General features: G+C 42.0%; 1 protein-coding gene across 1 annotated transcript; it reads left to right on the top strand.

Annotated features, from left to right (window-relative positions):
* The first annotated feature begins 1,246 nt into the window (after positions 1-1,246).
* Positions 1,247-15,308, top strand: LOC124008032 (receptor-type tyrosine-protein phosphatase mu-like). The gene is made up of 4 exons (XM_046318941.1): positions 1,247-1,583; positions 5,325-5,434; positions 13,123-13,324; positions 15,202-15,308. The coding sequence occupies exons 1-4, from the start codon at positions 1,247-1,249 to the stop codon at positions 15,306-15,308; spliced, it is 756 nt and encodes a 251-aa protein (XP_046174897.1).
* The last annotated feature ends 2,382 nt before the right edge of the window (positions 15,309-17,690 follow it).

A 17,690-nucleotide genomic window follows, 5' to 3' on the forward strand; every position in this document is an offset into this window, starting at 1 on the left:
AACTGTTGGTGTCTCCTGGAGGAGGATCAATTGAGCCCTGGCACCAGCTAATAGGTGGTATAATGTTGTAGAAATGGACTGAAACTTTAACATGGAAGGGAAATGGATCCCATTACCTTGAGCTCTGGCTGCTAGTCTGCTCACCTCCTGTAGGGGAGAGGGGGGAGGGAGAGGGACAATAGGAGGAGAAGAGGAGGGAGATGAGAGGGAGGGGAAGAGAGCGAGAACAAAAGAGAGAAAGAAAGAGAGATGGGGGAAAGAGAGCAAAGATAGAGAAATACCCAGAAATAGGAAAGGGATGATATATCCCATACAGAGAGACTTTCACCGGTAGGTCTGGAGGGATGATATATCCCATACAGAGAGACTGACACCGGTAGGTCTGGAGGGATGATATATCCCATACAGAGAGACTGTCACCGTTAGGTCTGGAGGGATGATATATCCCATACAGAGAGACTGACACCGGTAGGTCTGGAGGGATGATATATCCCATACAGAGAGACTATCACCGGTAGGTCTGGAGGGATGATATATCCCATACAGAGAGACTATCACCGGTAGGTCTGGAGGGATGATATATCCCATACAGAGAGACTGACACCGGTAGGTCTGGAGGGATGATATATCCCATACAGAGAGACTGACACCGGTAGGTCTGGAGGGATGATATATCCCATACAGAGAGACTGTCACCGGTAGGTCTGGAGGGATGATATATCCCATACAGAGAGACTGTCACCGGTAGGTCTGGAGGGATGATATATCCCATACAGAGAGACTGACACCGGTAGGTCTGGAGGGATGATATATCCCATACAGAGAGACTGTCACCGGTAGGTCTGGAGGGATGATATATCCCATACAGAGAGACTGACACCGGTAGGTCTGGAGGGATGATATATCCCATACAGAGAGACTATCACCGGTAGGTCTGGAGGGATGATATATCCCATACAGAGAGACTGTCACCGGTAGGTCTGGAGGGATGATAAAGGCTTTGCTTGTTAGAACAAAGGTTATGTTCAAACGAACATGTTTTTTTCTTCCACCACAGATCCCATGTCATATAAACAATTTGCTTATGATAATCACACACACTCACACACACTCACTCACTCACTCACTCACTCACTCACTCACTCACTCACTCACTCACTCACACACACACACACACACACACACACACACACACACACACACACACATATTCCTAATGAGATCCACATTCTTGTCTATCGTTTATATGTATATATATTTCATCTCCCCCACAGAGCCAATCCACGGTCCCAGTAATCTAGAAGTCGTTGACGTCCAATCAAAACAAGTCACCGTTCGCTGGGAGCCTTTCGGCTACAACGTCACGCGTTGCCATAGCTACAACCTGACGGTGCAGTACCGGTCCCAAGTGGCGGGGAAGGACGAGACCCGGGAGGAGGTGTGTTACGACACCCTGGGTCGCGACCCCCAGCACACTATCCACAACCTGACTCCCTACACCAACCTGTCAGTCAAACTGGTCCTCAAGAACCCAGAGGGGGTCAAAGAGAGCCTAGAGATGGAGCTGCAGACAGATGAAGATGGTGAGTGTTATAACACCTTAGAATGGTTATACCATGCTTATTACAGGGTTATGAAGGCGTATAAATACCTCAGAATGGTAATAACGTGCTTATGACAGGGTTATGACAGGGTTATGAAGGTGTATACATAACTCAGAATGGTTATGACAGGGTTATGACAGGGTTATGACAGGGTTATGAAGGTGTATACATAACTCAGAATGGTTATGACAGGGTTATGACAGGGTTATGACAGGGTTATGAAGGTGTATACATAACTCAGAATGGTTATGACAGGGTTATGACAGGGTTATGACAAGGTTATGACAGGGTTATAACAGGGTTATGGAGGTGTATACATACCTCAGAATGGTTATAACAGGGTTATAACAGGGTTATAACAGGGTTATGACAGTGTTATGACAGGGTTATGGAGGTGTATACATACCTCAGAATGGTTATAACAGGATTATAACAGGGTTATGACAGGGTTATGGAGGTGTATACATACCTCAGAATGGTTATAACAGGGTTATAACAGGGTTATAACAGGGTTATGACAGGGTTATGGGGGTGTATACATACCTCAGAATGGTTATAACAGGGTTATAACAGGGTTATGACAGGGTTATGACAAGGTTATGACAGGGTTATAACAGGGTTATGGAGGTGTATACATACCTCAGAATGGTTATAACAGGGTTATAACAGGGTTATGACAGGGTTATGACAGGGTTATGGAGGTGTATACATACCTCAGAATGGTTATAACAGGGTTATAACAGGGTTATGACAGGGTTATGACAGGGTTATGGAGGTGTATACATACCTCAGAATGGTTATAACAGGGTTATAACAGGGTTATGGGGGTGTATACATACCTCAGAATGGTTATAACAGGGTTATAACAGGGTTATGACAGGGTTATGGAGGTGTATACATACCTCAGAATGGTTATAACAGGGTTATAACAGGGTTATGACAGGGTTATGGGGGTGTATACATACCTCAGAATGGTTATAACAGGGTTATAACAGGGTTATAACAGGGTTATGACAGGGTTATGGAGGTGTATACATACCTCAGAATGGTTATAACAGGGTTATAACAGGGTTATGACAGGGTTATGACAGGGTTATGGAGGTGTATACATACCTCAGAATGGTTATAACAGGGTTATAACAGGGTTATGACAAGGTTATGGAGGTGTATACATACCTCAGAATGGTTATAACAGGGTTATAACAGGGTTATGGAGGTGTATACATACCTCAGAATGGTTATAACAGGGTTATAACAGGGTTATAACAGGGTTATGGAGGTGTATACATACCTCAGAATGGTTATAACAGGGTTATAACAGGGTTATGACAGGGTTATGACAGGGTTATGGAGGTGTATACATACCTCAGAATGGTTATAACAGGGTTATAACAGGGTTATGACAGGGTTATGAAGGTGTATACATACCTCAGAATGGTTATAACAGGGTTATAACAGGGTTATGACAGGGTTATGACAGGGTTATCACAGGGTTATGAAGGTGTATACATACCTCAGAATGGTTATGACAGGGTTATGACAGGGTTATATGAAGGTGTATAAAATGTGTTGAAGAACCCAGAGTGGGGTTCAGAGAGAGACCAGACACGGAGCTGCAGACAAAACAGGGACAGTGCAATCAAGTGTTGTTCTGAGGTTTAGCTGCCGGCCAAACATCATCTACTAAAATATAAACGATTGATGAGTCTTAAAGTGATACCTCAGGATGTTGACAATGAGGCCCTTTATCTACTTCCCCAGAGTCAGATCGACTCCTTTATCTACTTCCCTAGAGTCAGATCGACTCCTTTATCTACTTCCCCAGAGTCAGATCGACTCCTTTATCTACTTCCCCAGAGTCAGATCGACTCCTTTATCTACTTCCCCAGAGTCAGATCGACTCCTTTATCTACTTCCCTAGAGTCAGATCGACTCCTTTATCGACTTCCCCAGAGTCAGATCGACTCCTTTATCTACTTCCCCAGAGTCAGATCAACTCCTTTATCGACTTCCCCAGAGTCAGATCGACTCCTTTATCTACTTCCCCAGAGTCAGATCAACTTGTGGATACCATTTTTACGGCTCTGTGTCCAAAATGAACACAGAGACACAAGTTAGGTAGTTTCGCGAGCAAATGCTAATTCGCGTTAGCACAGTGACTGGATGTCTATGTATTACTCCAATGGTCCATTACGTGTCTGTCTAAAGTCTGACTAGACCTGTCTAAAGACTGACTAGACCTGACTAAAGACTGACTAAACCTGTCTAAAGACTGACTATACCTGTCTAAAGACTGACTAGAACTGTCTAAAGACTAAAGACTGACTAAAGACTGACTAGACCTGTCTAAAGACTGACTAGACCTGACTAAAGACTGACTAGACCTCTTTAAAGACTGACTAGACCTGAGTAGACCTGTCTAAAGACTGACTAGACCTCTTTAAAGACTGACTAGAACTCTCTAAAGACTGACTAGAACTCTCTAAAGACTGACTAGACCTGACTAGACCTGTCTAAGACTGACTAGACCTGTCTAAAGACTGACTAGACCTGACTAGACCTGTCTAAAGACTGACTAGACCTGTCTAAGACTGACTAGACCTGTCTAAAGACTGACTAGACCTGACTAAGACTGACTAGACCTGTCTAAAGACTGACTAGACCTCTTTAAAGACTGACTAGAACTCTCTAAAGACTGACTAGACCTGACTAGACCTGTCTAAGACTGACTAGACCTGTCTAAGACTGACTAGAACTCTCTAAAGACTGACTAGAACTCTCTAAAGACTGACTAGAACTCTCTAAAGACTGACTAGAACTCTCTAAAGACTGACTAGAACTCTCTAAAGACTGACTAGAACTCTCTAAAGACTGACTAGAACTCTCTAAAGACTGACTAGACCTGACTAGACCTGTCTAGTGACTGACTAGAACTCTCTAAAGACTGACTAGAACTCTCAAAAGACACTGAGGTATTATCAAAAGAACTAACTAAAGTCTCAGGGAAGGGAATTTAGTTTTTTTTTTTTCATCCAATTTTTTAAACCTTAAATCCAATAACATGGTGAAATGTTTAATTGATTTCACGTTGCATTCACGTTAGTTGACAACTCAGAAGTAGACGTCGAAATGACGTCCGTGTCACGTGAGATGGTGTAACGACGCTTTTGGAGAACGTTCTTTCTACGTGCTTGTTTGGGAAGACACCGATGCGACTGGTACAGTCACTGTAATGCTTTAAATTACATCGCAATCAGTGGAAAGAATTTAGTGAATCGGAATTCGGACTGCTTCTGAAAAAACGCAGCCTTATGAGGGCAACTGGCAGGCCTGTTGAGAGTCGGAATTATAGAAGCACACGGTGCGATGTCAAAATGTGGCTGTGCAACAGTAGTCACTCTCGATTAGCCCATGTCAACGAAATTCTTCGTGATTGGTAAATTAGTCGAGTTGCCAGCTATGTACATTTTTAGTAAGCATGGTCGAATTACTGCCAGCAATTTACCTCAACCCAATGGCAAAACGAGTAGAATTTATATAAAATGAGTTATAAAATTGGATGTGGGTGTGCAGACCCACAAGCCACTGCTCACTGATTTGTTTGTGTTGCCCATCCCCGTCCATCAACGTTGCCCATCCCCGCTCTAGAGTCGTTCCAGGGGAGTGTCTCTAAGGAGGGAGGTGTTTCTCATGTGTTTGTTCTGGTCCTGTCCCCCTCAGTACCCGGAGCGGTTCCTCTGGACTCCATCCAGGGCAGTGCTTATGAAGAGAAGATGATCCTGAAATGGAGAGAACCGGCCCAGACCTACGGAATCATCACTCAGTACGAGGTGAAAAGACAGATTGATTGATTTCATTCATTTTAGATGACGGCAAATATTGCATCCTTGAAAAAAAAAAAAACATGTTTCTTGTTTTCCCTCATGTCTTGTGGTACTGTGAAGATTCTCATCAATTCGGTTTATTAGACACCTTGCTTGGAGAACGAGTGTGTCACCATGATCACTGCCCGAATGTGCCTAATTTGTTTATAAATAACTTGTCATGTTCATAACTGTGCACTCTCCTCCAACAATAGCATGGTATTCTTTCACTGTAATAGCTACTGTAAATTGGACAGTGCAGTTAGATTAACAATAATTTAAGATTTCTGGCCATGTCAGACATGTCTATGTCCTGGGAAATGTTCTTGTTACTTACAACCTCATGCTAATCACATTAGCCTATGTTAACTCAACCGTCCCGTGGAAGGGACACCGATCCCAAAGAAGATGTATCTCTCTCTATATATCATGTCCATATTATAGATTATAGATTAACTATGTCTATATATCATGTCCATACTCCAGGTTAACTATGTCTATATATCATGTCCATACTACAGGTTAACTATGTCTATATATCATGTCCATACTACAGGTTAACTCTCTATATATCATGTCCATACTCCAGGTTAACTCTCTATATATCATGTCCATACTACAGGTTAACTATGTCTATATATCATGTCCATACTACAGGTTAACTCTCTATATATCATGTCCATACTATCCACCTCTTTTTCTAATGTTGCTATGGGAACAGCCAAAAACAGAAGTGAAGGATTCCACTACTGCTTTGTTTCCCTATTGAAGGCTGCCGGTAGCAAACTTGCCAGAGTAAATTATTAGAAAATGTTATATTGATTTAATTCAAGTTTGCTAACGTTATCTAGATTGTGAGGTTGTGATAATAACGTTAGCTAGACCTACTAGTATACTAGTTACATTCTGTCTCCTAGAGATGAACGTACTTCGGTGCGAAAAGTGCAAATCAATCCCAGAACAACAGCAAAGGACCTTGTGAATATGCTGGAGGAAACAGGTACAAAAGTATCTTTATGAACAGTAAAATGAGTCCTATATCGACATAACCTGAAAGGCCGCTCAGCAAGGAAGAAGCCACTGCTCCAAAACCGCCATAAAAAAGTCAGGCTTCGGTCTGTAACTGCACATGGGGATAAAGTTCATACTTTTTGGAGAAATGTCCTCTGGTCTGATGAAACAAAAATAGAACTGTTTGGTCATGATGACCATCATTATGTTTGGAGGAAAAAGGGGGAGGCTTGCAAGCCGAAGAACACCATCCCAACCGTGAAGCACAGGGGTGGCAGCATCATGTTGTGGGGGTGCTTTACTAGAGGAGGGACTGGAGCACTTCACAAAATAGATGGCTTCATGACAAGGGAAAATTATGTGGATACACTGAAGCAACATCTCAAGACAGTTAAAGCTTGGTCACAAATGGGTCTTCCAAATGGACAATGACCCCAAGCAAACTTCCAAAGTTGTGGCAAAATGGCTTAAGGACAACAAACTCAAGGTATTGGAGTGGCCATCACAAAGCCCTGACCTCAAACCTATAGAAAATTTGTGGGCAGAACTGAAAAAGCATGTGCGAGCAAGGTGGCCTGCAAACCTGACTGAGTTACACTGGTTCTGTCAGGAGGAATGGGACAAAATTCACCCAACTGATTGTGGGAAGCTTGGGGAAGGCTACCCGTTTGACCCAAGTGAAACAATTTAAAGGCAACGCTACCAAATGCTAATTGAGTGTATGTAAACTTCTGACCCAGTGGGAATGTGTTGAAAGAATTAAAAGTTTAAATAAATCATTCTATCTACGATTATTCTGACATTTCACATTCTTAAAATAAAGTGGTGATCCTAATGGGATTAAATGTCAGGAATTGTGAAAAACTGAGTTTAAATGTATGTGGCTAAGGTGTATGTAAACTTTCGACTTCAACTGTATAATGATAACTATAGGCTATATAACTATAATGCTAACTATAGGCTATATAACTATAATGCTAACTATAGGCTATATAACTATAATGCTAACTATAGGCTATATAACTATAATGCTAACTATAGGCTATATAACTATCATGCTAACTATAGGCTATATAACTATAATGCTAACTATAGGCTATATAACTATAATGCTAACTATAGGCTATATAACTATAATGCTAACTATAGGCTATATAACTATAATGATAACTATAGGCTATATAACTTTAATGATAACTATAGTCTATATAACTACAATGCTAACTATAGGCTATATAACTGTAATGATAACTATAGTCTATATAACTATAATGCTAACTATAGGCTATATAACTTTAATGATAACTATAGTCTATATAACTACAATGCTAACTATAGGCTATATAACTTTAATGATAACTATAGTCTATATAACTACAATGCTAACTATAGGCTATATAACTTTAATGATAACTATAGTCTATATAACTACAATGCTAACTATAGGCTATATAACTGTAATGATAACTATAGTCTATATAACTATAATGCCAACTATAGGCTATATAGCTATAATTCTAACTATAGGATATATAACTGTAATGATAACTGTAGGCTATATAGCTATAATTCTAACTATAGGCTATATAACTATAATGATAACTATAGGCTATATAACTATAATGATAACTATAGGCTATATAGCTATAATGCTAACTATAGGCTATATAACTTTAATGATAACTGTAGGCTGTATAACTATAATAATAACTATAGTATATATAACTTTAATGATAACTATAGGCTATGTACCTATAACTGTAGGCTATATACCTATAGTGATAACTGTAGGCTATATAGCTATAATGCTAACTATATGCTATATAACTATAATGACAACTATAGGCTATATAACTTTAATGATAACTATAGTCTATATAACTACAATGCTAACTATAGGCTATATAACTGTAATGATAACTATAGTCTATATAACTATAATGCTAACTATAGGCTATATAACTTTAATGATAACTATAGTCTATATAACTACAATGCTAACTATAGGCTATATAACTGTAATGATAACTATAGTCTATATAACTATAATGCTAACTATAGGCTATATAGCTTTAATGATAACTATAGTCTATATAACTACAATGCTAACTATAGGCTATATAACTGTAATGATAACTATAGTCTATATAACTATAATGCTAACTATAGGCTATATAGCTATAATTCTAACTATAGGATATATAACTGTAATGATAACTGTAGGCTATATAGCTATAATTCTAACTATAGGCTATATAACTATAATGATAACTATAGGCTATATAACTATAATGATAACTATAGGCTATATAGCTATAATGCTAACTATAGGCTATATAACTTTAATGATAACTGTAGGCTGTATAACTATAATAATAACTATAGTATATATAACTTTAATGATAACTATAGGCTATGTACCTATAACTGTAGGCTATATACCTATAGTGATAACTGTAGGCTATATAGCTATAATGCTAACTATATGCTATATAACTATAATGCTAACTATAGGCTATATATATTTAATAACTATGGGCTATATATATTTAATGATAACTATAGGCTATATAACTTGAATGGGGCGGCAGCGTAGCCTAGTGGTTAGAGCGTTGGACTAGTAACCGGAAGGTTGTGAGTTCAAACCCCCGAGCTGACAAGGTACAAATCTGTCGTTCTGCCCCTGACCAGGCAGTTAACCCACTGTTCCCAGGCCGTCATTGAAAATAAGAATATGTTCTTAACTGACTTGCCTGGTTAAATAAAGGTAAAAAAAAAAGATAACTGTAGGCTATATAACTATAATGCTAACTATAGGCTATATATATTTAAGAACTATAGGCTATATATATTTAAGAACTATAGGCTATATATATTTAATAACTATAGGCTATATATATTTAATAATTATAGGCTATATAACTTTAATGATAACTATAGGCTATATAACTATAATGATAACTGTAGGCTATATAACTATAATGATAACTGTAGTCTATATAACTATAATGATAACTATAGGCTATATAACTATAATGATAACTATAGGCTATATAACTATAATGATAACTATAGGCTATATAACTATAATGATAACTATAGGCTATATAACTTTAATGATAACTATAGGCTATATAACTATAATGATAACTATAGGCTATATAACTATAATGATAACTATAGGCTATATAACTATAATGATAACTATAGGCTATATATATTTAATAACTGTAGGCTATATAACTATAATGATAACTATAGGCTATATAACTATAATGATAACTGTAGGCTATATAACTATAATGATAACTGTAGGCTATATAACTATAATGATAACTATAGGCTATATAACTACAATGATAACTGTAGGCTATATAACTATAATGATAACTGTAGGCTATATAACTATAATGATAACTATAGGCTATATAACTATAATGATAACTGTAGGCTATATAACTATAATGATAACTGTAGGCTATATAACTATAATGATAACTATAGGCTATATAACTATAATGATAACTGTAGGCTATATAACTATAATGATAACTGTAGGCTATATAACTATACAACATTTGTGAGCATCCACACTAGAGGAAAGTTTATCTTTCTACAGTCCTCCACCTGTCAATCAACTGTTCAACTCATCATATTACCCTTATTTATGTAATACCGTCCCGAAATATCTATGGTAAAAATGTACAGGTGTAGGATCCTAATTTGATCACCGTGTTGGAAGGGGTTGTTGTAAAACGTGTAGTGTATTTCCACTTTGAAATTTCAGACTTGGTTTTCCCTTAAGAAAAATGTATCAACCCCACCAAAAAAGGCTATTAATTATAATCCACATAATAGTTTGGCTAATTTCCTGTTGCTGCGGGAATATTTTTCTGCTGTAGCAAACTGGCTCAAATGAAGGTCCAACATCTGTAGCAGGCTATAGTATTGACAAAGCAAGCATGAGCAATCACTGCTATCACTATAATAACTGCAATACTGTAAAGAACATAATTATAAAGCTTCTGATTCTGTATCATTTACTTGTCCAATCAACACAGACATGAGTTAATGTCCAGCACCCTAACAAAAGCTCAATTTACATTTTCCCAGCTAGGAAACATTATAAGCATTCATGTGCACAATTAATCACGTTCTGGTTTTCCTTCCCTTCTGTCGTCACGTCAGTGTCATTTTAATCTCCCTCTCTCCTCCTCTCTCTCTCTCTTCTCTCTGTCTCTCTCTCTCTCTGTCTCTCTCTCTCTCTCTCTCTCTCTCTCTCTCTCTCTCTCTCTCTCTCTCTCTCTCTCTCTCTCTCTCTCTCTCTCTCTCTCTCTCTCTCTCTCTCCTCTCTCTCTCTCCTCCTCCTCCTCCTCCTCCTCCTCCTCCTCCTCCTCCTCCTCCTCCTCCTCCTCCTCCTCACTCTCTCCTCCTCCTCCACTCTCTCCTCCTCTCTCTCTCTCTCTCCTCTCTCTTCTCCCTCTTCTCTCTCTTCTCTCTCTCTCTCTCTCCTCCTCTCTCTCTCTCTCTCTCTCTCTCCTCCTCTCTCTCTCTCCTCCTCCTCCTCTCTTTCTCCTCCTCCTCCACTCTCTCCTCCTCTCTCTCTCTCTCTCTCTCTCCTCTCTCTTCTCCCTCTTCTCTCTCTTCTCTCTCCTCCTCCTCTCTCTCTCTCCTCCTCTCTCTCTCTCTCCTCCTCTCTCTCTCCTCCTCTCTCTCTCTCCCTCCTCCTCTCTCTCTCTCCTCCTCTCTCTCTCTCCTCCTCCTCCTCTCTCTCTCCTCCTCCTCACTCTCTCCTCCTCTCTCTCTCTCTCTCTCTCTCTCTCTCTCTCTCTCTCTCCTCTCTCTTCTCCCTCTTCTCTCTCTTCTCTCTCTTCTCTCTCTCTCTTCTCTCTCTCTCCTCCTCCTCTCTCTACCTCTCTCTCTCTTCTCTCTCTCTCTTCTCTCTCTCTCCTCCTCTCTCTCTCTCCTCCTCCTCACTCTCTCCTCCTCTCTCTCTCTATCTCTCTATTCTCTCTATCTCTCTCAACTCTCTCTTCTCCACTTTCTCAACTCTCTCTTCTCTACTCTCTCTATCTATCTCTCTCTCTTCTCTCTATTTTATAGGATTTGGCATCACAGCAGACTCATTCCACCAGACAAAGACCAAATAACACACACACACACACACACACACACAAGCCAGAATCATTCCACACGCAGACAAAGACAAAATGAGAAGAAGCCTCCAAGCATTTCAGAAACTTGATGGACACAAATTATGCAGCACTCCAAACTGATCCTTTGTGAATTGAAATTGGAATTATAATGAATGTTTTTCTACTATGGGGAGGACGCAGGAGTGGTGTCTTAAAGTGGGCTTTTATACATTATACACAGTGCCTTCAGAAAGTACTCACACCCCTTGACTTATTCCACATTAACAGTGATGATACTGGATAAACAACTAGACTACAGGAAGTAAACGGTGATGATACTGGATAAACAACTAGACTACAGGAAGTAAACGGTGATGATACTGGATAAACAACTAGACTACAGGAAGTAAACGGTGATGATACTGGATAAATAAACAACTATTTTAGCAGGTTCTGTCTTGCTACCCTTTGCAATGTAAATGATATGACATGTATATTTTTACACCTTGTCCACAAGGGTCAAACCTCTTGACAAGATTGCTTGTGTAGTTGACACTGTCTTTAGAACAGTTTGGGATGGCAGAGTAGCCTAGTGGTTAGAGTGTAGGGGCGGTAGGTAGCCTAGTGGTTAGAGTGTAGAGGCGGTAGGTAGCCTAGTGGTTAGAGTGTAGAGGCGGTAGGTAGCCTAGTGGTTAGAGTGTAGAGGCGGTAGGTAGCCTAGTGGTTAGAGTGTAGAGGCGGCAGAGTAGCCTAGTGGTTAGAGTGTAGAGGCGGTAGGTAGCCTAGTGGTTAGAGTGTAGAGGCGGTAGGTAGCCTAGTGGTTAGAGTGTAGAGGCGGCAGAGTAGCCTCGTGGTTAGAGTGTAGAGGCGGCAGGTAGCCTAGTGGTTAGAGTGTGGAGGTGGTAGGTAGCCTAGTGGTTAGAGTGTAGAGGCAGCAGGTAGCCTAGTGGTTAGAGTGTAGGGGCGGTAGGTAGCCTAGTGGTTAGAGTGTAGGGGTAGCAGGTAGCCTAGTGGTTAGAGTGTAGGGATGGCAGGTAGCCTGGTGGTTAGAGTGTAGGGATGGCAGAGTAGCCTCGTGGTTAGAGCGTTGGACTAGAAACCGAAAGGTAACAAAATTGAATCCCCGAACTGACAAGGTAAAAATTTGTCGTTCTGCCCCTGAACAAGTCAGTTAACTCACTGTTCCTAAGTCTGTCATTGTAAATAAGAATTTGTTCTTAACTGACTTGCCTTGTAAGATAAAGGTAAATAGTTTGTTTTTTAAAGGTGACAATGCCAATCTCATTGTCCACAGATCTTCTTCAAGCAGATTGCAGTCTCTCCATGTGCATATACACTACACTGTCAAGGTATAGAAACAGACCAAAATAACTATCATATTCTCCCTGTCTGTTTGTCTGTTTCGGTCTGTCTGTCTCTGTCGGTCTGTCTTTCTTGTCTGTCTGTCGGTCTGTCTGTCTGTGTCTCTGTCGGTCTGTCTATCTTGTCTGTCTGTCGGTCTGTCTCCAGATCTCCTACAAGACAGTGAGTTCCTTTGACCCAGAGCTGGATCTGTCCAACCAGAGTGGGAAGGTCCTGAAACACAGCAATGAGACCAGCCACATCTTCCTGGGGCTGTACCCAGGATCCACGTACTCATTCACCCTCCGAGCCTCTACCATCAAGGGATATGGTCCATCAGTCATCACACAGTTCACCACCAAGATATCAGGTCAGTCCCTAGCTTCTAGTCCCTAGACACCTAGCTCCTAGACACCTAGCTCCTAGACACCTAGTCCCTAGACACCTAGCTCCTAGACACTTAGTCCCTAGACACCTAGCTCCTAGACACCTAGCTCCTAGACACCTAACCCCTAGACACCTAGCTCCTAGACACCTAGCTCCTAGACACCTAGCTCCTAGCTTTTAGACACCTAGCTCCTAGACACCTAGACACCTACCTCCTAGACACCTAGCTCCTAAACACCTAGCTTCTAGACACCTAGCTTCTAGACACCTAGCTCCTAGACATCTAGACACCTAGCCCCTAGACACCTAACTTCGAGAAACCTAGTCCCTAGACACCTAGCTCCTAGACACCTAGCTCCTAGACACCTAGCTCCTAGACACCTAGACACCTAGTCCCTAGAGACCTAGACCCTAGACACCTAGCTCTTAGACGCCTAGCTTCTAGACACCTAGTCCCTAAACACCTAGTTCCTAGACACCTATATCCTAGACACCTAGCTCCTAGACACCTAGCTCCTAGACATCTAGACACCTAGCTCCTAGACACCTAACTCCTAGACACCGAGCTCCTAGACACCTAGCTCCTAGACACCGATATCCTAGCCCCTAGACAGCTAACTTTGAGAAACCTAGTCCCTAGACACCTAGCTCCTAGACACCTAGCTCATAGATACCTAGTTCCTAGACACCTAGTCCCTAGAGACCTAGACCCTAGACACCTAGCTCCTAGACGCCTAGCTTCTAGACACCTAGTCCCTAAACACCTAGTTCCTAGACACCTAGTTCCTAGACACCTATATCCTAGACACCTAGCTCCTAGACACCTAGTTCCTAGACACCTAGCCCCTAAACACCTAGTCTCTAGACACCTAGACACCTAGCCCAAGACACCTAGTCCCTAGAGTCCTAGACACCTATCCCCTAGAGACCTAGTCCCTAGACACCTAGCTCCTAGACACCTAGCTCCTAGACACCTAGTCCATAGAGACCTAGCTCCCAGACACCTAGCTCCTAGACACTTAGTCCCTAGACACCTAGCTCCTAGACACCTAGACACCTATCCCCTAGAGACCTAGCTCCAAGCCTCTTAGCTCCTAGACACCTAATCCCTAGACACCTAGCCCCTAGACACCTAGCTCCTAGACACCTAGTCCCTAGACACCTAGTTCCTAGACACCTAGCCCCTAGACACCTAGCTCTTAGGTTCCTAGCCCCTAGACACCTAGCCCCTAGACACCTAGCCCCTAGACAACTAGACACCTAGCCCCTAGACACCTAGGCCCTAGACACCTAGCTCCTAGACACCTAGCTCCTAGACACCTAGTCCATAGAGACCTAGCTCCCAGACACCTAGCTCCTAGACACTTAGTCCCTAGACACCTAGCTCCTAGACACCTAGACACCTATCCCCTAGAGACCTAGCTCCAAGCCTCTTAGCTCCTAGACACCTAATCCCTAGACACCTAGCCCCTAGACACCTAGCTCCTAGACACCTAGTCCCTAGACACCTAGTTCCTAGACACCTAGCCCCTAGACACCTAGCTCTTAGGTTCCTAGCCCCTAGACACCTAGCCCCTAGACACCTAGCCCCTAGACAACTAGACACCTAGCTCCTAGACACCTAGCTCTTAGACACCTAGCCCCTAGACAACTAGACACCTAGCCCCTAGACACCTAGCCCCTAGACACCTAGCCCCTAGACAACTAGACACCTAGCCCCTAGACACCTAGCTCCTAGACACCTAGCTCTTAGACCCACCTAGGACGTAATCCCAGGAGACTGATGTTCATGTTGTCCTTCTAGCTCCCTCCATGCCAGCCTATGACCAGGAGACTGATGTGTGTGTGTTGTCCTTCCAGCTCCCTCCATGCCAGCCTATGACCAGGAGACATCTCTGAACCAGACAGACAGCACAGTGACTGTCCTGCTGAAACCTGCACAGAGCCGAGGGGCACCTGTCAGGTAGGATGGCACTCACACACGCACACACACACACGCACGCACGCACGCACACACACACACACACACACACACACACACACACACACACACACACACACACACACACACACACACACACACTCTGCTAAGTAGAGAGAGCACTGTTGTACTCGGCCAAATCAATTCTAGTAATTAATTAAATAATTGTACATTTACTCTGACATGTCGAGAACCAGACTTTGACAAAGACTGTTCTACACATTTTAATTACTAACACCTAATTATAATTAATACAACAGTATGAATCATACACACACACACACACACACACACACACACACACACACACACACACACACACACACACACACACACACACACACACACACACACACACACACACACACACACACACACACACACACACACACACACACACACACACACACACACACACACACACACACACACATGAATCAAACGCTGTCATTAATTAGCATGCTGGGTTAGTCCTTAATTTACCGCTAGAACCCAGCACTCACCCCTTCTGCACAGAACAAATACTCTTAACTGTAGCTCCCTCTTTGGAGATCAGAACTTATGGTTTGGGCCTCACGGTTCACTTTGTTAACGGTTCGTCAGAGTATGATTGGATGCTAATGCAGTGAATACTGTTTGCTAATTAATCTAACAGGGAGGATAGCGAGATTTCAATAGTTCAATTGCACTGTGTTCACCACTAGAGAAAGGACTGGTGTTTTGGGGACAAAATTATGAGTGTGAGTATGAATGAATAGTTTGTGATATCTAGGCTCTTTGGGGACGCATCTACCCTAACCTTAATCCCTACCCTTACCTTAACCCCTAACCTAACCCTTACCTTAATCCCTACCTTAACCTTAACCCCTAACCTAACTCTAACCTTAACCCTACCTTGCCCTAAACTTAACTCCTAACCCTACCCTAACCTTAACCCCTACCCTTACCATAACCCTTACCCTATCCTTAATCCCTACCCTAACCCTTACCTTAACCTTAACCCCTAACCTAACCTTAAACCCTAACCTAACTCTAACCTTAACCCTACCCTGCCCTAAACTTACCTCCTAAACCTACCCTAACCTTAACCCCTACTCTTACCATAACCCTTACCCTATCCTTAACCCCTACCCTAACCTTAACTCCTAACCCTACCCTAACCTTAACCCCTACCCTTACCATAACCCTTACCCTAACCCCTACCCTTACCATAACCCTAACCCCTACTCTTACCATAACCCTTACCCTATCCTTAACCCCTACCCTACCCTAACTTTAACTCCTAACCTACCCTAAACTTAACCCTTACCCTTACCATAACCCTTACCCTAACCTTAACCCCTACCCTAACCCTAACTCCTACCCTAACCGTAACCCTACCCTAAACTTAACCCCTACCCCTACCCTAACCATAACTCCTACCCTAACCGTAACCCTACCCTACCCTACCCTAAACTTAACCCTAACCCATACCCTTACCATAACCCCTACCCTTACCATAACTCTACCCTAAACTTAACCCTAACCCCTACCCTTACCATAACTCTACCCTAAACTTAACCCTAACCCCTACCCTTACCATAACCCCTACCTTTACCATAACCCCTACCCTTACCATAACTCTACCCTAAACTCAATCCTAACCCCTACCCTTACCATAACCCCTACCCTTAATCCCTACCCTTACCATAACCCCTACCCTTAACCCCTACCCTTACCATAACCCCTACCCTAAACTTAACCCTAACCCCTACCCTTACCATAACCCCTACCCTTACCATAACTCTACCCTAAACTTAACCCTAACCCATACCCTTACCATAACCCCTACCCTTACCATAACTCTACCCTAAACTTAACCCTAACCCATACCCTTACCATAACCCCTACCCTTACCATAACTCTACCCTAAACTCAATCCTAACCCCTACCCTTAACCCCTACCCTTAATCCCTACCCTTACCATAACCACTACCCTTAACCTCTACCCTTACCATAATCCCTACCCTAACCGTAACCCTACCCTAAACCCTTACTTTAACCTTCATCTTTACCTTAACCATTTTAAATGTCAACATCAATGGGGTGGGGAGGTCCCAAGGATACCTGACAGCAAAGAACCATTAACTAATTATCTCCAGAGACCAATAGGAAAGGTGACAGCAAGGCCCATTCACTAATTATCTCCAGAGACCAATAGGAAAGGTGACAGCAAGGCCCATTCACTAATTATCTCCAGAGACCAATAGGAAAGGTGACAGCAAGGCCCATTCACTAATTATCTCCAGAGACCAATAGGAAAGGTGACAGCAAGGCCCATTCACTAATTATCTCCAGAGACCAATAGGAAAGGTGACAGCAAGGCCCA

This window comes from Oncorhynchus gorbuscha, linkage group LG21 (assembly GCF_021184085.1).
Source record: "Oncorhynchus gorbuscha isolate QuinsamMale2020 ecotype Even-year linkage group LG21, OgorEven_v1.0, whole genome shotgun sequence".
Classification (NCBI taxonomy): Eukaryota; Metazoa; Chordata; class Actinopteri; order Salmoniformes; family Salmonidae; genus Oncorhynchus; species Oncorhynchus gorbuscha.